Source organism: Malaclemys terrapin, chromosome 8, assembly GCF_027887155.1.
Source record: "Malaclemys terrapin pileata isolate rMalTer1 chromosome 8, rMalTer1.hap1, whole genome shotgun sequence".
NCBI classification, from domain to species: domain Eukaryota; kingdom Metazoa; phylum Chordata; order Testudines; family Emydidae; genus Malaclemys; species Malaclemys terrapin.
Genome location: NC_071512.1, coordinates 52,853,204 through 52,879,474, shown reverse-complemented (window position 1 = coordinate 52,879,474; position 26,271 = coordinate 52,853,204). Strand labels below are relative to the sequence as shown.

The 26,271-nt window shown below is 42.3% G+C and overlaps 2 protein-coding genes across 5 annotated transcripts in view; one reads left to right on the top strand and one right to left on the bottom strand.

Annotated features, from left to right (window-relative positions):
• Positions 1-26,271, bottom strand: part of RALGPS2 (Ral GEF with PH domain and SH3 binding motif 2) — a 287,833-nt gene that overhangs the window by 79,352 nt on the left and 182,210 nt on the right. The gene's annotated exons all lie outside the window — the stretch shown is intronic.
• ANGPTL1 (angiopoietin like 1) overlaps positions 1,814-26,271 on the top strand; it is a 38,781-nt gene continuing 14,323 nt past the window's right edge. Inside the window, exons 1-2 of the mRNA XM_054038034.1 lie at positions 1,814-2,264; positions 24,432-25,287. Coding sequence (XP_053894009.1) covers positions 24,462-25,287 — 826 coding nt within the window. The 5' untranslated portion in view covers positions 1,814-2,264; positions 24,432-24,461. The remainder of the gene's footprint in view (positions 2,265-24,431; positions 25,288-26,271) is intronic.

The window sequence follows — 26,271 nt, the reverse complement described above, 5'->3', positions numbered from 1 at the left end:
GACTGCTTTGCCTACATTCTGCTCGCTAATCCGTCTTTACTGTGACTATGCTAACACTGTAAACTTCTGAGCAGCTTGATGCTGCTACCACTTAAAAACAACCTGTTACAGAAATGATTTCCTTTCATCCCCCAAGATACAGTCTGAAGTGCAGGACAGGCAATATTCAGTCCTGTAACTGTTAAAAGGCCCAATATAACATGACCCTGCAGGGTGAGAAAAACTTCATAGATTACCCTTGGAATGGGGAAAATCTCAGTTTTCTAATGAGACAAAGCACTTGCTTCAGCCCTGGAAGGTTTCAATATATCCAACCTTAAATTCAATACTTTGTACAAAAAACCCTGCTATTTTAGGTAATACTTGTGGGACTTCTAAAATTAGTTATTTTTTCTTTTTTCTGAGACCTGTATAATTAGGGTCAAAGTAACCCAAAAATGTTTGGCTTTGCAGGTGGAAGAACATTAAAAAAACACTTTGTTGGAGCAGTGATTGTGTTTGTACAGCTCCTAACACAGTGGAGCTCTCAGTCCTGAGTGGGGCCTCTGGGCATTGCTCCAATATTAATATACAAACACAGTCTGCATGCACACAGAAGCAAGTTAAAAGCCTTCTGGTTGAAAGGTGACAAAAAAGTTCATAGAAAGTTATTAAATAGAATCTGATATAGAGTTTAATTTTATTTTCATCTAATTTTTAATTCAGGATTTTTTATTCTGCTAATCTTAGAATATTAATTTATTTAAATTATAAATTAATAACTGTCAAATTATTATTTAATATTTATATTGTGGTGGTACCTAAAGGTTTTAACCATGTTAGGTCCCATTGTACTAGGCAGTGTCCAGAGATAGTTGTTAAAAGTCCCTGATCTGAACAGAATACTATCTAAAACAGAAAGAAGGGTGAATAATGTTTACTGGTTCAAACAACAGAGATTCCTAAGGAACAAAAGTGTAGTATTGGTTATAAGTTTGTGGATTAGTGAACAGATTATTTCTGGAAGGAGATATCTAAACAATTATTTCTTCCTTAAAGTTAAGGGACAGCCTTTTTATCTTTAGCACAATTAAGAGTACCTTTCTAGAGAACTCCTCTGCAAAATACAAGATCCTTGGACCTATTTATCAAATCTAAAACAATTTTAAGAGAAAAAAACAAATAAACCATAAAATTTAGTCAGTCATTTCTGAAGAAATTGACAACTACACTAAACAAAACCCCAAACTGAATCGACTCCTGTACACAAACTCTCAAGTCACAGAATTAAAAGCTGACGACGGTATCCTTCGTTTCTTAAAAGTACGTAATACATGTGGCTTCTGCTTCTTTTAATACTAATCAGATGGCATCAAATATTCTAATACTTAACCCAACACCAAACATAGCTTTAACATTTTCCACATGTATCAGATTCTTTGAGAATGTAACAACAGCTAAAACTGTTTCTTATTAAGTGAACTTCAAGAATTGAATGTGACATTCTGTTCAACATTCTTCTAGACTATAAATGGTTCATTTTTCCTGTTGTACCCAAGTCAGTCTGCCTCTTTTATTCCTGGGAACACAAGTTGAGTTCATCAGTCTGAAAGAATCTTTCTTCTAAATGAACCCCAGTACTGTAAAAACTTGAAAGGCATCTTTAGGCTGTGAAATAAAATGTTAGTTTTGTAATTGCCTGCTGAACTCTTGCACAGACTGTTTCCATATAGTGCCCTCCCTCTAACCAGCAAACAATCTTTCCTTGTCCATAGCTCTTCAGCCTCCCCTTGCCCTTTCATAAAGGCTATGATACGAAACCCTAAGGAGTTTTGTTTGCTCTTCAGTGAGTTCATAGTGACATCAGAGGTGGGCTGAACGGCTAAGTCTAGTGCGTGTTTGTTTAAGAAAAGGAAAACTGTCCAAGCGTACTGTATATGGAATCTGGGTCAGCTGTAGCTGGTTAGTGCATTTCTGCATGCGACAGTAAGACACAGCAGCTTCAAACACACTACTATCCCTTTTTCTGGAATAGAATACACTGGAACTTCAGTTATGTTTCTTAGAGAGATTTAGTTAGATTGATTTTTTTATTCTATTAAATCTGCAGGAAGACTATCAATTCTTTAATACAGTTTGGATCTAACAGGGCAAGAAAAAAAGTTTTCACTAGAACTACAGATTAACAAACAATAACACTGGTAACACAAAGAAGAAAAAACAAGTTGACTTCTGGATTTTCAATCTACTGTAGAAGCAAAAAGCAGCAGCAAAATTTGTTTTTGGTAAGTTTTCTATTTAAGCTTAATTGCAAACCCATAGGTAAATTATTTGCAAGCAAGTCTGCATGTGGCTGTTGTATATATATGCACAATTCTGCATGAGATTGATACATTTATGTATCTAATACTATCCTAAGAGTTATTTGACAACTCTCAAACATTGAACTAATTTCTGTAGCATCTGATAATAATCATTAAAAAACTCTACGACACTAGAACAGTTTAACATAGGGGAAAATCATGACAGCATGAACCAATTCATTTGTTTGAGTTGTTTTGAAATACTTTCTAGTCCAATTTTTATTCTACTGCATCTGTAAATTTTATTTTAGGTTAGCTTAATGACTTAGTGCAGATATATGGTTATAGAAAATCAGCAGATAGCATAAAGAAAATTATTTAGTATATGTAGTTAGTGTATCTTGAACATAATGGGTAACACCCTGGCCCCGTCAAAGTTAATGGCAAAGTTCCCACTGACTTCAATAGAGCCAGGATTTCACCCAACTTCACAGAGCATACTGGTAAGCTAGCACTACTAGAGCTAGAAAATGGATATCCAAGTAAAACCACTTTAGAAGAAAACAGACCAGCACAGTCAACAATTCAAACAGCTACTAATATGCATCAATCCAACTAATATGTTTTATTAGGGGAATTTCTATCCAAGACTACTATTTGCATTTTCTCTATTAACAAACAGTTATTCCAGTTGTACAAACAAACAAGAATAATATTGGTCATATATCAGTTCAAAATAACATTAAAACCTGTAACTTGACAGAAAATCAAGTTGTTTAAATCCAAATTCTTGTAGCCAAATACTCATCTTTTCCTTTCCTTTAAAAGCTTTAACTATGTGTAATAAAGGATAGCTGTGTGTACATTTGGCTACTGGTGTGTTCCCAATGCATCCACAAAACTACAGGACTAAAATTTAAGAGAATGAAAGTTAATTATTGAATGACTGGTTAAAGTGCAAAGCCCCTGAAGTGTTTCATAAATAATATTGTGAATCCTAGTTTACAACTGTATTTATGCTAAATGGAGAAACACTTAAGGTTTTTATATTTGAAAAATCAAAACGGTTAAACTTGAAATCTAGTTATTAGGACTGAAGAAAAAAGCAGAATTAAAAAATATCAACAGTTTAAACAAAGTTTACACTTTTCATCTCCCCCAATGCATTTTTCAAGACGGATAAATACAAAAACATTAAACCATCTAGAACAATGGAAAAGATATAAAGTAACTATTTGTATTTACCAATCCTCAGGAATCACCTGCAGATTAAGAGACCCCAGAAAAAAAGCTAAAGGGAAATGTAGGTGTGGCAAAAAAAGTTTTTTGGGAAAAATAACTATGGGATAAAACAAAAGTCTTAGACATTCTTGACAACCTGTTCAAATTCTTTAAACGGTAAATGACTACTTTTTCTAACCCTCCTCTGGCTCCCATTACAATATGCTATGGGGTGTAACCAAGAAAGCGGAATGTCATTGGAAAAATCTACATTGTGTGTTTTTGAAAGTAGTCTTTACTACTGACACATTTAGTTACTTAAGGTCTTTGCTACACACATTTTAGAACAGTTCCTAAAATATCTCAACAGCTGAGTCAATAATTCTGGAGCTATATGTTTTTGGACCCTAGGCACTAGTTTTTTGCTCTGAAGGGTTTATTTTAAATAATCAGTGGAATATCAATATTTATAGTCAGAATATTTTGGACCTTATGGAAAGTGTAGCTTCTGCCAAAAGTTACATAACTGTTACCAAGTTTATTCTGACAGCAATAACTGGTTTTAATTGGCTGTTCCTCAGATGTGCTGCTATTAATCTGGTCTGTGAGAGGTATATACTGATTAATGAACCAAAACTCTCAGAGCTTACCTACTGCCAAGTGCAAAATGTTTTCAATATCAGTTTTGCAGAGAATTTCTAAACATGCGCAATGCTCACCAGTCTAGTATTTCTGCTTGTTAAAAAGTTACATGTAGGTAATGTGGTTGCAAACAAAAGCCAAAACTTCTGGCTACCAGGAACACAGTGACTTTTGAATCTGAATAGCTTTAAAAAAACAAACAAACAAAAAAACCTGAGGATTTCATTGATGTTTTTGCTAAATTTTCATAATATATGGCATGATAATCTTTAAAATCCTCTTCTGCTGAGAGATTTTCTTTCAATTTTTAATTTTAAAAGCAATTGTCAAGTTTCCCTGCTGAAAAATTTTTTAAAAATCACCTGAAGATTTTAGCCTATCTTGAAAATAGCCTTCTGTTTGTCCTAAGGAGTATTTTGAGTAGAAATGCTAAACATAATTCTGTTGTACCACTATAGTGATCTGACACACAAAATACAAGATTGTATTATTACTGGATTCTAGTGAACAGAGATTTAAGTAATCCAGTTATATAGTCCAAAGTAGAGGCACTCGCTGAACAACTGCTTGTCTACATGGTGTAATTTACCAGTAGAACTATATGAATATAATCATACCAGTATAACTGCGCCTGTAGACACAGTTATTCCAGGATAAGAATGGTTTTTTTGTTTAGTTTATGTCATTTTGAAAACATAAAATAAGCCCTCTCCCCCAAAGCCACTCTTATTCTGGAATAAGTATGTCCACATGGAGAATTATACCAGGATGGTTCTGTGGGTAAATTTCCCCACATAGACATTCCCTAAGAGATTTTTCGCTTCTTTTAACAAGGACAAAGCTGTTCAGATGTGTATAACAATAAGATGAAAAACTCATAATGTGGAAAAATAATTTGCTTTGTTATAAAGCTGTGCTTTTTCTTCTACTGTGTGTGTTCTTAAAGTATGTGCATGTGTGCACCTAAGACTAACTTCCTCTTATTATTTAGAATTTGTCTACTATTTATGACTGCATCTTGTTTTAAAGGTGAACTCTGGAGAAAGTAAAGAAATGCACTGATAATATGTTCTCCAATCAAACAAAGGCCAAAAGCCTGTCCTCAGATTGCATGTTAAATTTCCATCAGTTTCAATAGCAGTAGCCTATGCATATCTGAGGGCAGAATCTGGTCCTAAAAAGTGGAATGAATTAGAAAAATCGGTCATCCCTACTAAGGAAATAAAATCTTTTAGATCTTCAAATTCTATCCTGAGACACAAAATACAAGATGTAATTAAAATATACAAAGTAATTAGAGGGGATTGAAAAACAGGACTAATTTCATGCGATTGAAAGACCACTGTAAACCTTAAATCAACAAAACTTGGAAAATATGTAATCTGTTAGACAGATCACATTTAGCAAAATGACTTAAACCAATTTACATTACAGTTTCTTCCATGGTTTCAAAATTCTAGTATGCTCAGTATGAAAACCACATCAGCTCAAATCAGAACAAATAAATAGCTTTCTTTGTATACAATTCAAATATACCAATTAGAAAATTATACTCTCCACACCTACCCCCCTCTGAATACCTCTGCCGGCACGGACGTATTTAAAAGACATACAGTATTTGTTGGGTAACATGTCATAACCAGGGAGAAACCAATGCTACACTGCAAATGAAAAATTAGGTTGGGTTTGGATTTTTTTTTTAAGTTGCTAATAAAGAACATTATTCCTAATTAAATAACAGCTTTGTAATAAATAAACCAGAAGAGGAATTTTGAAACAAAAATAATTAAAGGTAAATTGAAATGCTTTGTTCTGTATTTCCTTTTAAAATTGAGCCTGAGAAAATGTAATGGTACTCTAACTCAAGCTCTATTCACAGTACCTGAATTTTTTTGCTAAAATGTTCAACAATATAACATACAGTGCAAGAGCTCTGTGTGGCTCGAAAGCTTGTCTCTCTCACCAACACAAGATGGTCCAATAAAAGATATTATCTCACCCACAATATAATAGCTAATATTGAGACAAGTAACATTTTATTTGCTGGTCTGCAGACTCAGTAAGACACCCCTGCACTAGTTTACATTCAGTATATTTTCTTCACAGTCGTAAGGCTTCAGAATTAAAAAAAAAAAATCAAAATAAATATGCTACAGAATCTGATAGGAACACCAGAAAAGTGCCAGGAGAGTATACCATTGACTTCCAGCACTACCTGGCCCCTTGTTTGAGATCTTTAATCTCTAGCAGGATACATGGGCACAGTGAAACATTACAAATAAATGCATTTTAAATCAGCGGTGTTGCAAACTCTTCCTCTTCATTTACTTGTCAAGACCTGAGTTCAAGCCCTTGGAGTTCTATATTTCCCCTTAAAGTTGCAGGCATTTCTAGACCTGGATATGAAATACAGATCCTTGATCTGCTTAAAAAGTCTTTTTTCCCCCCTATAACAGTTAATGACACCACATAAATTCTTCAATCTATGATTGACTACTAAAAAAACCCTTTCATTTTATATTTTATTTTTAAAATGAATTTGTCATTTTTAGGTCATACATTTTATCATCAATTTTGGATTTTTAAAGTTTTTAAAGTACAAGTGTTTGAAAACATTTCAGTTTATCTTTAAATAAAACCATCTGATCTGTTTATTCAAACAAGAGATGAAGGCTACTTAAGAACATAATGTAAGAATGCCCATACTGCAACAGACCAATGGTCCATCTAAGCCCAGTATCCTGTCTTCTGACAGTGGCCACAGCCAGATGCTTCAGAGGGAATGAACAGAACAGGGCAACTATTGAGTGATCCTAAGCCTCTGACTGCCAGATGCTGGGACTGGACCACAGGGGATGAGACACCCCTTACATGGGTACTTATGGGTATTGAGTTGCTTGGTGGTGTTTAATGGTAGAACATTCTCCAAGCAGTGCCTGTTAGAACAAATGTGCATTCCCTCCTAACCCTCTTCCAGGGCCGGCTCCAGGCACCAGGTGCTTGGGGGCAGCTGCTCCGGAGAGGGGCGGCACGTACAGCTATTCGGCGGCAATTCGGCGGACGGTCCCTCACTCCCGCTCGGAGCGAAGGACCTCCCGCCGAATTGCTGCCGCAGATCGCAATCACGGCTTTTTTTTTGGCTGCTTGGGGCGGCCAAAACCCTGGAGCCAGCCCTGTCCTCTTCTCACCATTTCCAAATGATCTGAGGGTGAAGCTATATAATGGGGCACTGCACCCACTACTGCCTCAGTTCCTTCACCACTAAGCCAGCGGAACCACAATAGGACTCTGAGAAGAAGTATGAATATGCATAGTAATCTTGAAGAACTCAAGTTACAAATAAATAACCTTCATTTCTTCAAGCAGCTCTGCATATTTCTACTTATGTATAGTTTGACAAGTAGTGCTGAAAGCTCAGGAGGTAGGACCAGAGAAAAGACAGTTACCTTTTCTGTAACTGGTGTTCTTCGAGATGTGTTGCTCATGTCTGTTTCACAGTAGGCGTGCATGCTCGCCATGTGCTCCGGTGTCCAAAGTTTTCCCCCAGCATTACCCGTCGGGGAGCGCCCCTAGCAACCCCTGGAGTGGCGCCTCCATGGTGCGGTATAAGGTGCACTGCACGCTCCCCCCACCCTCAGTTCCTTCTTGCCAGACAACTCCGACAGAGGGGAAGGAAGGCAGATGTGGAATAGACACGAGCAACATATCTCGAAAAAAACCAGTTACGGAAAAAGTAACTGTCTTTTCTTCTTCTAGTGATTGCTTATGTGTATTCCACAGTAGGTGATTCCAAGTTATATCTGTTGGAGGTGGGTAAGAGTTCACAAATTCTCAGGATGGTTTGGGAGACGATCACATAATGCGAAGTGAAAGTGTGAACTGAAGACCACATATCAGCCCTACAAATGTCCTGGATGGGGACATGGGCCAAAAAGGTGGCTAACGAGGCCTGCGCCCTAGTCGAGTGTGCCCTCACAATTGACGGTGGGTGTCATAACTATAAAGTGAAGGGTAACAGCCCTCCTGTGTACAATACTATAAAATCCCTCCTGGCCAGAGACTCCAAAATCCTTTTACCTGTAAAGGGTTAAGAAGCTCAGGTAACCTGGCTGACACCTGACCCAAAGGACCAATAAGGGGACAAGATACTTTCAAATCTTGGTGGGGGGAAGGCTTTTGTTTGGGCTCTTTGTTTTGGGGGGAGTTCGCTCTTGGGACTAAGAGGGACCAGACATCAATCCATGCTCTCCAAATCTTTCTGAACAAGTCTCTCATATTTCAAACTTGTAAGTACAGCCAGGCAAGGCGTGTTAGTTTTATCTTTGTTTTCTCAACTTGTAAATGCACCTTTTACTAGGGTGTTTACCTCTGTTTGCTGTAACTTTGAACTTAAGGCTAGAGGGGGTTCCTTTGGACTCTAAGTTTGATTACCCTGTAAAGTTATTTTCCCTCCTGATTTTACAGAGATGATTTTTACCTTTTTCTTTAATTAAAAGCCTTCTTTTTAAGAACCTGGTTGATTTTTCCTTGTTTTTAGATCCAAGGGGGCTGGATCTTGATCCACCAGGAGTTGGTGGGAGAAAGGAGGGGGATGGTTAATTTCTCCTTGTTTTAAGATCCAAGGGCTTTGGATCTGTATTCACCAGGGAATTGGTGAAGAGAGTCTCTCAAAGCTACCCAGGGAAGGGAATTAGCACGTTGGGAGTGGTGGCAGCAGACCAGATCTAAGCTGGTAGTTAAGCTTAGAAGTTTTCATGCAAGCCCCCACATCTGTACCCTAAAGTTCAGAGTGGGGAAGGAGCCTTGACAGTGGGGGATTCCCACCAGGTCATAACAGGTATGGATACATGATGTGAACCAGTTGGCGAGCTGCTGAGTGGAGATCAGCTGACCCTTCATGCATTTTGCCAAGGCAATGAACAGCTGCGAGGACTTTCTGAACAGTTTTTTCCCACTCCAGGTAGAAAGCCAGAGCCTGTCACACATCCAGCGTGTGGAGGCGGCACTGCTCACTGGACGCATGGGGCTTGAGGCAGAGGACCGACAGAAAAATGTTCTGACCCATGTGGTAGGCGGAGACCAGTTTCTGGAGGAATGAAGGATGTGAGCAGAGCTGAACCTTATCCTTATGGAACACCATGTACAGGGGCTCGGAGGTCAGGGCCCTGAGTTCTGAGACCCATCTAGCTGACGTGATCGCCACCGGAAAGGCTACCTTCCACAAGAGGTGCGACCAGGAGCATGTAGCTAGCGGCTCAAACGGGGGGCCTGTGAGGCGGGCCAGTGGCACCAGGCTCAGGTCCCACTGTAGGACTGAGGGCCTGACGAATGGGAAGAGACGATCCAATCCCTTAAGGAATCAGCCAGTCATAGCATGAGAGAATACCATGTGGCCCTGCACCGGCGGGTGGAAGGCCGATATGGCCGCCAAGTGTACCTTGACAGACAAGGGCGACAGGCCCTGGGCCCTGAAGTGAAGGAAGTTGTCCAAAATGAGCCGGATTGGAGCAGCCACGGGGGAAAGACGCCCCGCTCATCTGCCCATCGGGAGAACCGAGACCACTTTGCCAAGTAGGCTCGGCACATGGAGGGGCGCCTGCTTCCAAAAGGACGCGCTGAACCCCCTCCGAGCACGTCCTCTCCTCCCAGCCTAACCATTGAGCAGCCATGCCGTGAGGTGGAGTGCTGCTAGGTTGGAGTGAAGGAGGCGGCCCTGGTCCTGGGAGAGCAGGTCCGGGCGGGACGGCAACGGTGGGGCGACCGCCAGGCCCATGAGGGCAATCAGTAGGACCGGGCCTCGTCTGTCTTTACCTTTTCCAGGACCTTGCCCATCAGTGGGAACGGGGGGAAGGCATAGAGAAACCAGCCTGACCAGGACAGGAGGAGGGCATCGGAGATAGCACCCCCCCACCCCCCGAGCAGAACTGGGGACAGCGACGGTTCTGCTGAGTCGCAAACAGGTCCACCTGGGGAGTTTCCCACTCTTGGAAAAGTCTATACACCACCTCTGGGTGAAGAGACCACTCGTGTTGAGGGGAGAAGTCCCTGCTCAAGTGATCCACCCGTTCCAGGCACCCGGTAGGTGGTAGGCAAATGTCATGGCTATCCAGAAGTCTCACAGCCTGAGGGCTTCCTGGCAGAGGATCGGGCCCCGCCTTGCTTGTTGATGTAAAACATCGAGGCCGCGTTGTCTGCGAGAACCCTGACCACCCGGCCCTCCAGGTGCGAGCGGAAGGCCATGCACGCCAGCCACACCACCCTGAGCTCCTTGATGTTTATGTGGAAGGTCAGGTCCTGCGCAGACCACAGACCTTGGGTCTGAACGTCCCCAACATGGGCTCCCCACCCCGGATCCGATTCATCGGACACCAGTTCCATCGACAGTGGCCTGCCTGTGAATGGGACCCCCTGGAGGATGTTCCCCGGGGAGGACCACCATTGTAGGGAGGCGATCACCGGTTCACCACAGTGAGGACTTTGTCCATCCTGACTCTGGCCTGGGAGAATGCCGAGGCCAACCAGAGCTGGAGGGGCCTCATCCTGAGTCTGGCATGGCAGACCACATACGTGCACGCTGACATGTGACCCAAGAGCTGGAGGCACTCTCTGGCTGTTGTCACTGGAAACATCGTGACTGTGTCGATGAACCCTTTCAGGGTCTCAACTCTGTCCTGAGGGAGGCAGGCAGGCTCTGGCTGACATGGCATCAGGACTGCCCCAATAAACTCTATGTGTTGTACCGGGACTAGCGTGGACTTGGTGTCATTTACCAACAGGCCCAAAGTGGCGCACGTGGACAGACGGAGCACCACGTAATCCCACACCTGCAACTGGGAGCTGCCCTTGACCGGCCAGTCGTCCAGATAGGGGAAGATCTAGACCCCCCCAGCACCTGAGGTAGGCCGCTACCACCAACATACACTTTGTAAATACCTGGGGGCAGTGGACAGGCCAAATGGGAGGACCGTAAATTGGTAGTGCTCATGCCCAACCGTGAAACGGAGGAAGCGTCTATGCCCCTCGAATATATGGATGTGGAAGTACGCATCCTGCAGATCGAGGGCGGCGTACCAGTCCCCGGATCCAGGGAGGGAATGATGGAGGCCAGGGAGACCATGTGGAACTTGAGCTTCACCATGTACTGGTTCAGGTCTTGCAGGCCTTCGGGATAAGGAAATAGCAGGAGCAGTACACCTTGTGTTTGAACTCCACTGGCACCACTTCCACCACTCCTAGGCCAAGGAGTCGCCCCACCTCCAGCTCAAGCAGAGCCTCGTGAGAGGAGTCCCCCAGGAGGGACGGGGGCAGGGAGGTGGTTGGGCAGGGCGGAGGTAAACTGAGTAACCCCAGGAGATGGTGTTGAGGACCTATTGGTCTGAGGTCAGCCGCGACCACTCCTGGAGGAAAGCACACAACCGGTTGGAGAAGGGAAGCTTTACTGTGGGTGGATCCCTGATGAGAACTGGCAGGGCGCCCTCGGGCATCCCATCAAAACTGCCGTTTCCCTGCCTGTTTGCCCTTATAGATTCATAGATTCTAGGACTGGAAGGGACCTCGAGAGGTCATCGAGTCCAGTCCCCTGCCCGCATGGCAGGACCAAATACTGTCTAGACCATCCCTGATAGACATTTATCTAACCTACTCTTAAATATCTCCAGAGATGGAGATTCCACAACCTCCCTAGGCAATTTATTCCAGTGTTTAACCACCCTGATAGTTAGGAAGTTTTTCTTAATGTCCAACCTAGACCTCCCTTGCTGCAGTTTAAACCCATTGCTTCTTGTTCTATCCTTAGAGGCTAACAAGGACCCAGGCTGGGGGGGCAGGCCAAGACTGCCTCTGTGGGCATGTCTTATAGTCCCGCGACTTTTTATAAGCGGGCTCGTATTTAGAGTGGGCGGTCTGGGTGGGAGCCTGCTGCGGCTTAAACTTAAGTTTAGCCGGAGCCGGAAGACAGAGGCCCAGAGTCTGAAGCATCGTGCGGGAATCTTTCAGGCCATGCAGTTTTATATCCGTTTGGTCCACAAACAGAGCTTTGCCGTCAAATAGGAGGTCCTGCAAGGAGGTCTGCGCCTCACTGGACAGCCCAGAGAGCAGTAGCCACGACGCCTTTCTCATGGACACCGCGAAGGCCATGGACCGCACAGCCATGTCCACTGCATCGGACACTGCCTGCAGGGTTGCCCTGGCAGTCGCTGTACCCTCCTCCACCAGCTCTTTGAACTCCTTCCTGTCACGCTCCTGGAGGGAGTCCTTGAACTTGGGCAAAGAGCCCCACAGGTTGAACTCATACCGGCCCAGGAGAGCCTGATGGTTTGCCACCTGTAACTGGAAGCTCGAGAATGAATACATTTTCCTTCCAAATGAGTCCAGCCACCTTGAATCTTTGTGTTTCGGAGTAGGGGCTGGTTGGCTCTGACTCGACCACCAGGGAGTTAGGGGCAGGATGGGTGTATAGGTATTCATGCCCCTTGGTGGGCACAAAATACTTGCGTTCCGCTCTCTTAGAGATAGGGGCCAATGAGGCCGGGGTTTGCCACAGGGCATTTGAAATTTTCGTCACCCTTTTGTGGAGAGGCAAGGCCACCCTGCCCGGTACTGAGGGGGACAGTACGTTAAACAGGGAGCCCAAGGGCTCCTCCACCTCCTCTGCCTGAAGGTTAAGGCTTGATGCCACCCTTTTCAATAGTTCTTGGTGGGCCTTAGAGTCCTCCTGCAGGACGGAGGGGCCGTAATTGCCTCATCATGGGAGGGCAAGGAGGCCAGCACCATACTTTGCATGTCCACCAGCATTGGAGGGTCCACCATATGGTCGGTCTCTGGGCACGGTGCTGAGGATGTACGTCCCACCGACTCCTTTCTCTGAGGCCAGGAGAGGGAGGCCAATAGCCCTTCTGAGGCTCTGGCCACCAAGCAAACCCCCACCGGGGGCTGCGTCAGGGGCCACAGTGCTCACTGGTACTATTGTGCTGGCCACGGGGCCTGGTACCGGGGGAGCGGGCTGTTCGGCCTGGCTGGCCTGACCCATCAATGGATGGCTACGAGGGTATGCCGGGCTGACCTACAACCTGCCACTGTCTCTGGACCGGGAGGAGCGGTGGCGCTGGAAGTGGCGCTGACCCCAAGACCGCAACCTCGACGTGGAGAACCGGTACCATTGGTAACAGCTACTTGGTGATCGGGTCCAACGGGCGGATCTGCGATGGTGACTCGCCGGCGATCTACGCCTGGGGCTGTGGGAGCAGTGCCGTAGCAGGGTCCTGGCGCGAGACGACGAATGGGAACGGCGTTAATGTTCGTGTCGCGACTGGCTAGGATAGCCCCTCCAAGATGAGGGCCTTCAGCAGCGTCTGCTTCAGTCCCATCACTGTTCGCTCCTCGAGGCGGAGCAGTGCCTGGAGTCTCGGTTGGATGGAACCCAGCCAACCTGGTGGGCGTCGACGGGGACCTACATGGACTATGCACGGAACGGTCGCTGAGAGGCGAACAGCACTGGGAACATTCCCTTGACTGAAACCGGTACCGAGTCGAGGGCAACTGCAGAGATCCCAGCAGCAGCTTGCCTCTGGACCGTGGGGCCAACATTGATGGTGCCCCGGGTACTGGCATAGACATGATGTCCTGGGCCACCTACAGTGCCTCTGGCGTAGAGGGCATCCGGACATCTGGGGAAGCCTGCACCGACTAGGCCGGGCTACTCCACTCGACTTGAGTCGGAGGCCTAGAGGCTGATGGGGATAGAGGACTGCCCAACACGGGTCTAGTCTCTGCCCCAGATTTACTCCAGTGCTGCAGCAGAGAAGGCCTCTTCTTAGCCTTCTTGGTGTGCCCCATGGATGGGGAGCCATGCTGACTGGTAGATGGTGCCAGGGGGTCGCTGGGCACCGACATCGCGGTGCCCGGTGCCGACTCGGAGTGGCGTGTCGGAGTTGGGGGTCAATGCCAACTCCATGAAGATCGCCCGGAGTCTAATGTCTCTCTCTCTCAGTCCAAGGCTTAAACAACTTGCAAATCTTACAACGATCACTGAGATGAGTTTCACCCAAACAGCGTAAACAGTCCGCGTGCAGATCACTCACTGGCATCGGACGCCTACAAGTGTCGCACCACTTAAAACCCGGGGCGCAGGGCATGCCCCGGCCCGGGTACACCAACTAAACTAAACTAAACCTAATTGAGTACTAACTACAGGTCACATACACCAAATGAACAAGAGTTCTGGGGACGAGCTATAGCAAAGCAGTTCCGAAGCACCTTCACTGGCGGCAAGAAGGAACTAAGGGTGTGGGGAGCGCGCAGCGCCCCTTATACTGCACCATGGAGGCGCCACTCCACACTCCAGGGGTTGCTAGGGGCGCTCCCGTACGGGTACTGCTAGGGGAAAAACTTCCGACACTGGTGCAATGTGGCGAGCATGCACACCTACTGTGGAATACACATGAGCAATCACTCGAAGAACTAATTAAATAATGACCGAGGCAATGCTCTACCAAATTTGGCATCACCTTTCAAAGCTACATTGAGAGCACGTATGTATGTACTGACTTCCAAGTAGCAAGCTTGCAAATTTCTCCAATAGGAACATGTTTAACACAAACAAGAAATGCTGCTACAGCTCTAGTAGACTGAGACCCTACAACAATAGGCACAGGAATTTCTGCTAACTTGTAACATTCAATGATGCATTGTTTAAACCACCTGGAAATAGTCTGATCAGAGTGACCCATATGATTCTTGACAAAATCAATCTAGATGATTTCCTAAAACTCTTAGTTCTATTTAAATAATATGCAAGAACCCTTCGAGAATCTGAAGCAGGTAACACAGATTTCCCTTTATTAGGGCATGGATTTGGGGAAAATACTGGTAAATTTAGTTTTTTTATTAATATGAAATCATTTTTGGTAAAAAATGTGGGATCAGGTCTAAGAACCACCTTAACTTTATGAAAAACTGTAAATGGCTGATCAACCATTAGGACATGCAATTTGCTCACCCTTCTGGCTCATGAATAATGAATATTGTTTTAATAGATAAATAAAAGAATGAATACTCTGCTAAGGGTTCAAAAGGGGATTTCATGTTAGATAACCCCTTCATAAACCTTTTACCTATACTATGCACAAAAAGCAATCTACCATCAACAAAAATATGGTTAAGTTGAGATAGCTGCCAGGTGAACTTTTAAAGAACAACTGGATAACTTCAGATTTTAAGTCCATTACTCCAAAATACAGGGAATGAAAGCTGGACTAGAGAATCCTATTTCCCTGCATCCAAGCAACAAATCTAGACAGTGTTAAAAGTAACACTTTCTAGCAGACACTTTTCTAGAACTGAGCAGTACATTCTGCACTAATGAAGAACAGGGCTGTTCAAGATTAATCAAAGTCCGATAGCCAAATTAAGAGGCTGAGGATCCAGATAACAGAATTGCCCTTGTTGCTGGAACAAGAGATCTGGAGACAGAGAGAGATGCATGCAAACTCTGTCTGCCAGCTGAAGCAAACCAATGCTGGCTTGGTCAAGCTGGATCAATCAGCATAATTCATGCTGTCCTGACCCGACAAGTCTTCTTTGCTGCTTTCTGAATTAATGGAAAGGGGCAGGGGAAAGTATACAGAAGGCCCCATTCCCTAATGCAGAAAGACGACGTGTGAGGTGGAATGACTGTCCTTTCCTGCCTTTAAACAGAAGAGAGAACAATTTTGGCTGAACCTTGTAGCAAACTGATCTATGTAGGGGCAACCCCAACTGGAGAAAATGTCTTGCACTATTTGGACCTTTAGGGACCACTTGTGCATCTGAGAACTGTCCCTGCTGAGACTATCTACCAGCACATTGCCCTACCTTGCTAAATACAGGGCCACCAGATAGACCAGTCCCATAATTTGACTGCTTTGGCACATAATTGGAAGAAGTAAGCACCTCCTTGTTTGTTAGATGTAGCACATCACAGTTGCACTGTCCATCACTATACCTGAACAACCTTCCCCTCTATATGAGGAAGGAAATATTTGAGAGTCAAATGAAGGGTTGTTCACTCCAACACATTTATAAGCAAGCTGGTTTTCCGAAAAGTCCAGTATACGCAAATTGTAAGACGACCTAAATGTGCTCCCCATCTGTTTAAAGATCTGAAGTTATGGTGACTACTGGTGAAGGGGGATTGAACAGATCATCTCCGAGAACATTTGATCTGTCCATCCACCTCCTCAACAAATTCAGAACATCTTGAGGCATGGTGACAAAATCTGAAGTCTGTCTAGATTGTGTTTCTAGGCTTGAGATATCCAGTGCTGCATCAACCTCATTCTGGGGTCAGCAAACAGAATTACATAAGTGGTAGTAGCCATGCCATCGAACCAATGAGACCCAGGCAGATCACTTTCTGGGTTTGACAAGTTCATATTTCCAAAACAGACTGCACTATTTTCAGAAAACTGTCCTCTGGGAGAAAAGCTTTCCCTACTACCAAGTCCAACACAGAACCTATTAAAAGAATTCTCTGGGTTAGTCAGAGATTCAATTTTTTGACATTCAGAAGCAAACCCAGATCCAAAAGGAGGGAGTTTATAAAACTGATGTAAAGAAATAGACCCTTGCATGCAGCAGCCTTCAGCAACTAATCATCCAAATATGAGTAAACAAAAATACTATATTTCTTCAGATGTGCTGCTACCAGAGTAAGGCACTTAGTAAAGATTCTTTGCACAGTGGACAGCTCAAAGGGAAGGACTTATTGGACAGAAATATGAAAATATGCATTCTTTAAATTGAGAGTTGAGAATCAATCCATAATTGCAAGTGAGGGTATAATGGAGGCTGAGTTAACATAAGAAATCAAATATTCTAAATGTATCTATTCAGTTTTCTAAAATGGGATGGAAACACCCCCCTTTCTTCTCTACTGGGAAGTACCTTGCACAAAAACCCTGACCCTACAGATGTTTGGGTATCTTCTTGATAGTTCACATCAGGAGCAACTTTTGTACTTCCAAAAGTAGAATAGCCTTGTGAGAAGGTTCCCTGAAAAGGGTAGGAGAAGGGAAATTGAAAGGGGGTAATTTTTCTGAACTGAATGACACAGCCCTTCTCTATAATTTCTAGGACCCACTTGTCCTATGTAATAAGTCTCCATTTGTTGATGAATTGGGATAGCCGGTCTCCAAATAAAGGAAAGGATAGATGCTTGCTAATTGGTCCATGACTCTCAATCCTCACATCAAAACCAATGCCTGGCATTCAATGAAGACAAAGAGGAGGGAGCAGGTTGTTTCATCTTGAGTCTGGATCTTCAGACCTCTTTTTTATGCTGACTCTGGGATGAAGATGTAGCTTGCTGATAGTACTGCTGACAGCTGTGACTTGAGGAAAAATAAGAATTTTTCCAATAGTTCAGTTGTTTTGTTGCGGAAAAGACCACCTCTTTCAAAGGGCAGATCTTCCACTTTAATTCTTGTGTTCACAACAAGGAAAGAAGAATGCAGCCAAGCATGCTCCTCAAGGTAACTGTGGATGCTAATGCTCTGGCGGAAGAGTCCAAAGCATCAAACAAAGCCCTTAGACCATGCTTTGCCACATTGTCCTGCTGTGAAAATAGCAATCATGTGCCTTCTTTTATCATCTTGGACAAACACAGCCATCTTTTCTCATGGATAGAACCAATAATGGGTCATCACTGCCTGATAACTAGCCATCCTAATACTGAGAGAAGAGAGAGGAAAAAAAATCTCCCCCAAGTACATCAATCTTCTTTCCCTCTGTGTCAGCGGGAGTGGAGTGGGCTTGGCTGGACCTACGCCTCTTAATTGGGAGCAGCCACCACCAGCAAATTAGGCACAGGATATGTATGGAACTAAGAAAATCCCATCATGGGGTAGCTGATCCTCTTTCCAAAAAAAGTGGACAAAGGTTATGGCAAAAAGCAGGAGTTGTTCAAACAAACAGTCTTAGCAGGCTGCGAAGGACCAACCAGAATTGGTATGACGATCTATTTCTTGAGGTAGCCCCAAGAATGTTGAATACCATATGGGAGGTTTCTTCCACAGACACCAAAAACAGGCTTAATGTGGATACCATCTGATCCATCAGGTCATAGAACTGTAAAATGTGTTCAGAAGGGGAAGCAGCAGAAGCCACACCCACATGTTCATCTGGTGATAAACTGGGGTCAAAGTCAGTATCCATTTGTTCTGGTTCAAAAAGAGGAGCTCTCTCCACATCTTCCTCTTCAGATAGCGTATCAGGCACAACTTTCTGAGCTGCAGACAGTCCCAGTGCAATCGGATCCAGAGATTTCTGAGCTATTGGATCCTTATCAGATGAAACTTTGTCTCCCAATCCATAAGAAGAATGATTCAAAAATTCCTTTGGTGGAACACAATAGGGCTGTGGAGTCCAGGACTGCCAGTCTCTACAACAGGAAACATACCTTTAGGAGGGGCAACAAAGGAGTCGGGGAATCCTGGCTGAGTAAACATGAATTGGGATGAATCAGATCTCTTAATTCTTCCTCTAAATAAGGATCCGATCTTGGATCCACTATGGACTGCACCAGCTACAGCATCAGACCTGGAACGCGAAGAGAAATAAAAGGTGAGAAAAAGATCTTCCTTGATGACTCTGTAGGAGTCTCAGGATGAGGCGGCATAGATGGATTCAGAGGAAAAACTAAATCTCCTCTGCTCTTCTCTTCATGAGAAATGGATACAGATGGCAGAGCAGATGAAGGAAGTCTCTTCCGTATCAACTGCCCCTCAGTCAGATCAGAGAAATATTCAGAGACGGAATGGTGCATATCAGCCACCACAGTAAAAGACCTCTTTGGATCAGAGGATGGTCCCTGAACAGGAGTGGAGGACAGAACCAATCCCATAAACCTGGAGAGTACCAGATCTGGAGAAATACTCAGCTCCACATCTCTGGTCTTCAAAGCTAAACCCAGAACCAACTTGGATTTCAGAGTTGGAACCTCAAAGGCCATGGAATTGGATGGATTCTATAAGTTTGATGTATCGGGTCTGATACTGCTAACAGTGGCTATCTTCTCCCTCACATTCTTCCTTGGAATCACTACAGCTGGAGCCAATAACATGGCTCTACGATCCTTAGCAGGCAGATGCTCTTTTCCCACCAACAGTGCCTTTGAAGCCTTGACAGCTTTAACAGAAGGATCCTGAACCAGAACCAGTGAAGATCAGAATGACCTGAAACCTTTAGGAAGCTTAGTCTTGCTAGAGGAAGCCACAGAAGCAGAAACTGGCCTCAGGACTTTGGATTAAGCAATTGTTCAAAACAAGATTTAGCAGTTAGAACTTCTTTAAGTAGAAGCACTTGCAGTTCATTGTGCCTCTCTGGATGTGAAAGTCCTGAAAATGAATACCCAGAAGTATGGCCTTCGCCCAGGCACGTCAGGCACCTGAAGTGGTCATCTTACACCAGGAAGACAGCTGTGTATGAAGCACATCTCTTAAACCCCTGGCTTCTTCTTTGGTTCCACTATTACACAGAAGCAAGCCTACCAACTATACTAAACTGCCTACACTTATCACTATACTTAAACTAAAATGATACACTAACAACTAAAAGCTACCAAAAGCACTATCAATAAAGAAAATCCCCAGATCCAAACAGACTGAAGCAGTTCACTTCTGTCTGGTGCAGAGGTTGGAAGGAACTGAGGTGAAAGAGCAGGGATCAGCAACCTTTGGCATGTGGCCCATCAGGGTAAGCACCCTGGTGGGCCGGGCCGGTTTGTTTACCTGCCGCGTCTGCAGGTTCTGCCGATTGCGGCTCCCACTGGCCACGGTTCGCCACGCCAGGCCAATGGGGGCTGCGAGAAGCGGGATGTGTTACAGGGTCCCCTTGTATAGCCTCGTCCTCAGAATGTTCAGAAAGGCTGAGGGGAGCAGAAAGGATGGGGCGCACATGCACTCTAATGGGCACTGCTTGGAGAAGGTTCTACCATTTGGCGAGTGAATATGCAGAGCCACATGGAGAAGAACTCTTTATTACAACCTTATTAGGAACCCCAGCTGTGTCAGTCAACATCTGTATTGAACTGCTGAATACCACACACATAGGGGAGCCAAAGTTTTCACAGTTGGAAGCTTCTGTGACAGCACACAAGTTAACAACGAAGTCTGTGTCTCAGAAGGAACTCATCTTTGCATGTCTATAGGCACATCTTAGTTTCAGACCAGCTGTCCACACAGCAGAAGGTTGAAACATTTGTTTATTTTGGAGTTCTAAGACACAGCTTGAGCAACTGTTGTTTTGGTTATTCCATTTTAGACCATTTAATACCTCTTATGGTCAGACAGAATGTCTATGGCCCCAATCCTAAAAACACTTAGGTATGTTTGTAACTTTACTCATATGATGAGTAATGTATGTGTGTATACAGGATAGAGACCTATATATGTAATTAGTTCATTAAAAGAATATACAAAAGTAGACTACAGCAGAATATCTGAATGGACTAGGTGCTTTATTGCAGTCTATTTGCTTTTAAGAAATTATATTACTTGTATTTCAGAGAAAAACTACAGCATATCAATTTTATTTCCATTTGTTCAATAATTTTAAAACCGTTACTTAGGTTGTGTCTTTGTGACAATCATGGATTCCATAATATTCATATTTTAAAAAAATATTTACAAGACTATTTTTGAAATGGCGGTATGAAAACAAAGGACCAGAACATAGTTTTTTATTGAGTTCATATTTTTAAGGTCTCCTTCACCACAGTTATAAACATTCATTTTTAAAGAGAGTTGGGAGAGCCAGGTTGGGATTACAAATTTAGTTTGGATTAGTTCAATTGGTCCAGGGTCTGTTGAGAAGTACAGTATATTCCAGAAAATGGCTCTGATTTCTGATATTTTTACCATGACTCACCTGAAAGTTTACCTCGAACTTCCAACACTAAGCACTGCACAATTGGCTAAGTATATTACACATGTGAGGGAGCGGGATTACCGTCATATGGATTAGACTACACAAATGTGTAGCATAACTCTTCCTATCTGACCTTTGTCCTTTTCACTAGGACTACCCTATAACTTGTCCTGAAATATGGCATGACAAAAAACGTTGCTGTTGTCTACTGACTTCAGACAGTGTACCTTTATCAGTTATTTATATATTTAACAAAACACCCACACAAATTCCGCTTCTGGAAAAAGTATTTAAAATGGTGTATTTTCTCTTTAAATGTTTTGTTATTGACAATCACTTGTTACTGTGTATAAATTGTGAAATATGCAGGAATATAAAAATTTACATTATTTCAATTACATTTTCACTACAAATGTCTTAACAGTGGCAATTTGTTTGAAAAATAACATTTAGCTCTGGCAGTTTAGTAATCCAATAAAAGAAAAAAGATTAGAAATATATGTCATAATACTTTCTTGCTGGTTAAAACAAAAAAACCGTGTAAATATTCAACATTCTGGTTAAACACTAAAGGTCTTGATTGTTAAATCAATATGAAAACGTTAAAAAAATGTGAAATTTGCAAAAATTACTCACAAATTAGGAAATGCCAGAATTAAGATTACTAATGGCAACCTGAATTCTGACACCTTGTTCAAATACATTGTGACCTTTTAATTATATGACCACATATTATGTTTTCCTGCATAAGTCATCAACAGTTTTTGAAACCAGGACCTTCAGATATATAGCACAGATCTCTACAACTTAAGCTAAAAGAGTAATTGACAGCAGAAATAGACATCCTGTATATGGCCAGATCATAGAGGGGAACCTGACAATTTACCAGTAGTTCACACAGCTATTTGCTAGACAGCAACAGAATGTTGGGATTCAAGATTCCTAGGTTTAATTCTGGGCTGTGGGTGGGACATGCGGTCTAATGACTAGAGTAGTGGTTACAAACAGGACAAAGATTTGGCATTTTTACTTTGAAAGGAAGTGTGTTTAAGTGAACAATATTTGGGTCTGTCAGCTTAGAGATCTGGTTTCTCTTTCCACAATTACCAGAAGTGATTTTGTGCAACATCTCATTTACCACCCCCATCTGTAAAATCAAATGAGTGGAGGAAGTTATACTTGTCTATCTTTCCCCTTCCCTACTAAAACAGGGGTATCAAGAGTTTTGTACATTTTGCAACCCTAACACCAGTGAGTAGCATAGGTAAGACAAGAACTTGTGGCCACTTGAATCCCAGCCCAGTGTACTTCCTTTAGGCTAAAGGGCATTTTTTATAGGTGAGGAGTTTGTCTCTTTCTCTCTCCGGACTTTGCCAGTCCTGTTGTGGGTGCGGAACAGTTGTTTCCATTTAGGGACTGCCCCCAGTGAAAATGGGGATGAGTGGAGTATCCATTGTACCAAGTACCCCTGTACCATAGGGTACTCAACAATTTCCCTCCTGAAGAGGAGGATTGTGTCTGGGCTGATACCTCTGCACAAAGCGTTTGTGCAAAAGTGGCAAGTGCAGCATGAAACCAATGAACTTCTACTCAGTTTTACTCTGCTGCTCTTGGTAAGCCACACAGAGACCATTGTGCAGTATTGTGTACAATCTGCTAATATTAGGCTGAGGAGGAGAGAAAGATTAATTTCAGCTCCACCCATAGCTGAGAGAAAAGGGGGGAGAGAGAGAGAGAAATCTCCCTGACAAAAGTAAATCAACTCCAAAGCCACCACCTTTCCACAAGTCAATTAGTCAAAGATAATGATAAAAAATAGTTAATTTATTCTGGGTCTGAATACCACTCGCTATTTATAACCTCAAATACCAAAAAAAAGAGAAATGGGAAATTTTAATCAATAGTCTTCAGATTTTTCAATGCAGTCTTACTTCTCTACATAACAATTTAAGCAAACACATTATTTTAATGTGTCATATGTTTAAAAGAGTATAACAGTTATAGCTGATAAAGCATGTTTGACATTTTTACAGATTAATGGGTTGCTTCTTTACAAGTTATCTGGAATAATGGCAAACTTATCATAAAGATGTTAGGAAAAAAGGACAGTTTATTATAGACTTTTTTTTTAAATGATTGGTAATAAAAGTCCCTTAATACTCTTTAGGGCACCTAAAAACATGCATAACTTTAACAAATACTCCTATTGCTTCTTCATTTCTACCAGAATGTAGTCCATTAACCACCTTGTGTGTTTTGTGAAAGGTAAATATTAACCTGCTGAAGAAAATATAATTTAAGTACAGAACAATTTGTGGGAAGTGGTTCCCCCCCCTTTTATCACGCTTCATACAATCATGACTTGTAGTTTTGCGGTGTGTTTGTTTTATTATATCTTAGAGTAGAAATCAAACTTTTAGGAGAAAAAGTCACAAAAGGCAAACATGCTTTGCTAATGAACTGTTTAAATCAGAATTGCCATTAAAATGATGGGCTTGTCCACAAGGTGCAGTAATGTGCACCTGAGGGGTATGAATTCTTAAGTGAACCAACATGTTGCATGCTAACTGGCCCATGTAGACCCTGCTGGCAGGCACTCAACGTTCCCTAATGTGTAGTGGTCAATATTAAACATCAAATGATCCCAGACAAAAACAAAGATCATCACTTACTTGTTTTCATTCATATATGAAAAAAGATAATCACATTTTCATCAGGTCAGGGCATATGATCTCACAGCTAACCCTATCATTACCTTTTCTTACAAACCAAATTTACTTGAATACGTTTTTTTAAAAGTAAAATTATGACAACCATGTTAGGGAGCTCTCCAAAGCCACTAGTTGTAAAACTATAAAAATATGTAGAACTAAGGCTAATATTATGCAAATTACAAAAATTGTTTCAACCTCTGATTTTCTGGAAAGCCCAAATCAGGGTTTGCTTTTTTTTTTTTGGCTACAAAAGTAATTACAATATTTCCCTTTTTATTTTAATATTTATAAACTTATGTAGCCAAGCTTATGATCAAAGAACTACTTTGTTATCTGAATACATTGGAGCTTGTTTTCTGAAAATGTATTCATTCAAATTAAAGCTAAAATGTCTATTGCTTGACATCTTTCAGGTCTTGATGCTTCAAGAAAGGAGACAAGTTGTACAATGTAGTGTAATTCCAAATAAATAAGAATTTTTGTGATAATTAAAATTTAACATAAGAAAATCTCTGCTGTAGATACTGGCCACACTGAGAAGTCTCAGTTGCATTTGTGTCATAAAGTAAAAATTTGTGCTCTTCCATGATATGTTGCTTGATATAAAGTAAGGTCTTAAAACTGGATTCTGATTAATTATTAACTTTCTTTCTATTTATCCAATTATTAGTCTTCTGAAAGCCATCACATTCATCTTAAAATGGAGAGATCTACATGGACTTTGGGTGTGCTATTATTCCTACTACTGTCTATAGGACACTGCACAGAAAAGTCTAAACTCAATAAAATGTCCCCGGAGAGGCACCCTCGTTCAACAGATGGTGGAGAGGAAGGAAAAAAATGTGGTTATACGTTCTTGGTTCCTGAACAAAAAATAACAGGGCCAATTTGTGTAAACACCAAAGGAGTAGGAGCAGATAACAGAAAAGATGAAATCACAAGGATGGACATAGAGAACCTCAAAGAAGTATTGTCCAAGCAGAAGCGGGAGATTGATATCTTGCAGCTAGTGGTGGATGTGGATGGAAATATTGTGAATGAGGTAAAACTGCTGAGAAAAGAAAGTCGTAACATGAATTCCAGAGTCACTCAGCTCTACATGCAACTCTTGCATGAGATAATCCGAAAGCGTGATAATTCACTTGAGCTTTCCCAACTGGAAAACAAAATCCTCAATGTTACAACAGAAATGTTGAAGATGGCAACACGATACCGGGAGCTTGAAATAAAATATGCAGCACTAACTGATCTTGTAAATAATCAGTCTGTGATTATCTCTTTATTGGAAGAGCAGTGCTTGCAGATACTGTCACGACAGGACACCGACGGATCTCCACCTCTTGTTCAGGTGGTGCCACAGCACATTCCTAACAGCCAGCACTATACTCCCAGCCTTTTGGGAGGTAACGAGATACAGAGGGACCCAAGTTATCCTAGAGACAGAGACATAAGGCCACCACCTGATCCAGCTACTTCTCCTACAAAAAGTCCTTTCAGGATACCACCGCTAACTTTAATCAATGAAGGTGAGTTGATTAATATTATGTCCAAAATAAAGAGAATGTGATGTAAACAAATAGGCAACCCTCTTACAATGCTTACTTATAACTAGAGTGGAATGAATAATTCAAAATTAATAATTTATTCAGCAAATTCAACCTCTTCTGATGATAAATAGGTTGACAGCAGTTGTAGATTCTCAAATGTATTTGTCAAATAATTTCTATGACTAATTCTTGACCTATAGATAACATATGAGAACTTTGCTGCAAGTATTTAATATTTGAAATTCAAGCTGTGTAGGTAAGTCTCACTGGTTACAGGGTTGTAGAGAACTACTTTTACTTCCAGACTGGATGAGCATAAGTTGGAAACAAAATTTGATTTCTGCAAACATTGTTTGATACTTACTTATTGCTTTTCTAGAACATTATTGTCCCACAAGTTGCATTAGAATTTTGTGAACAGCAAAGAAAAGAGAAACTCCCTGGAAGTAAATGCAGCTAGCAATGTTTGCTGTACTCACCAGTTCTACTTACACTCACTATGCATTATTGCACTGTTGTGTTTCCAACCTCAATGAATTCTCAACACTCGGCAGATTCTGACTTTATGATAGCAGGACAATTTAATGTCACAATGATCCTCTAAACAACTTTGTAGTCTTTAGGCTGAGAATTTCAAAGAAACCTAGGATAGTAAGACGACCAACTCCCACAAAAATTGAAGTTTGATGCCTAACTCATTTAGGCTCTTTTAAAAATCCCAACCATAGATATTTAAAATGAAAAACAACATTTTTTCCAGGAGAGAAAGATAATATTGCATTTGTTTTCTTTATTAAAATATCATGAGAACACATTTAGGAGATTCACTGAATGTTTTCAGTTCACTGTCCTACTTCACCCAATTATATAGATTCACAAAGTATTAAAAATACCAGTGACAATGAAAGAAAAATGCATTTAATCTGGGGGTTATTGGAACTCCAGCAGGATTCCTAGACACGT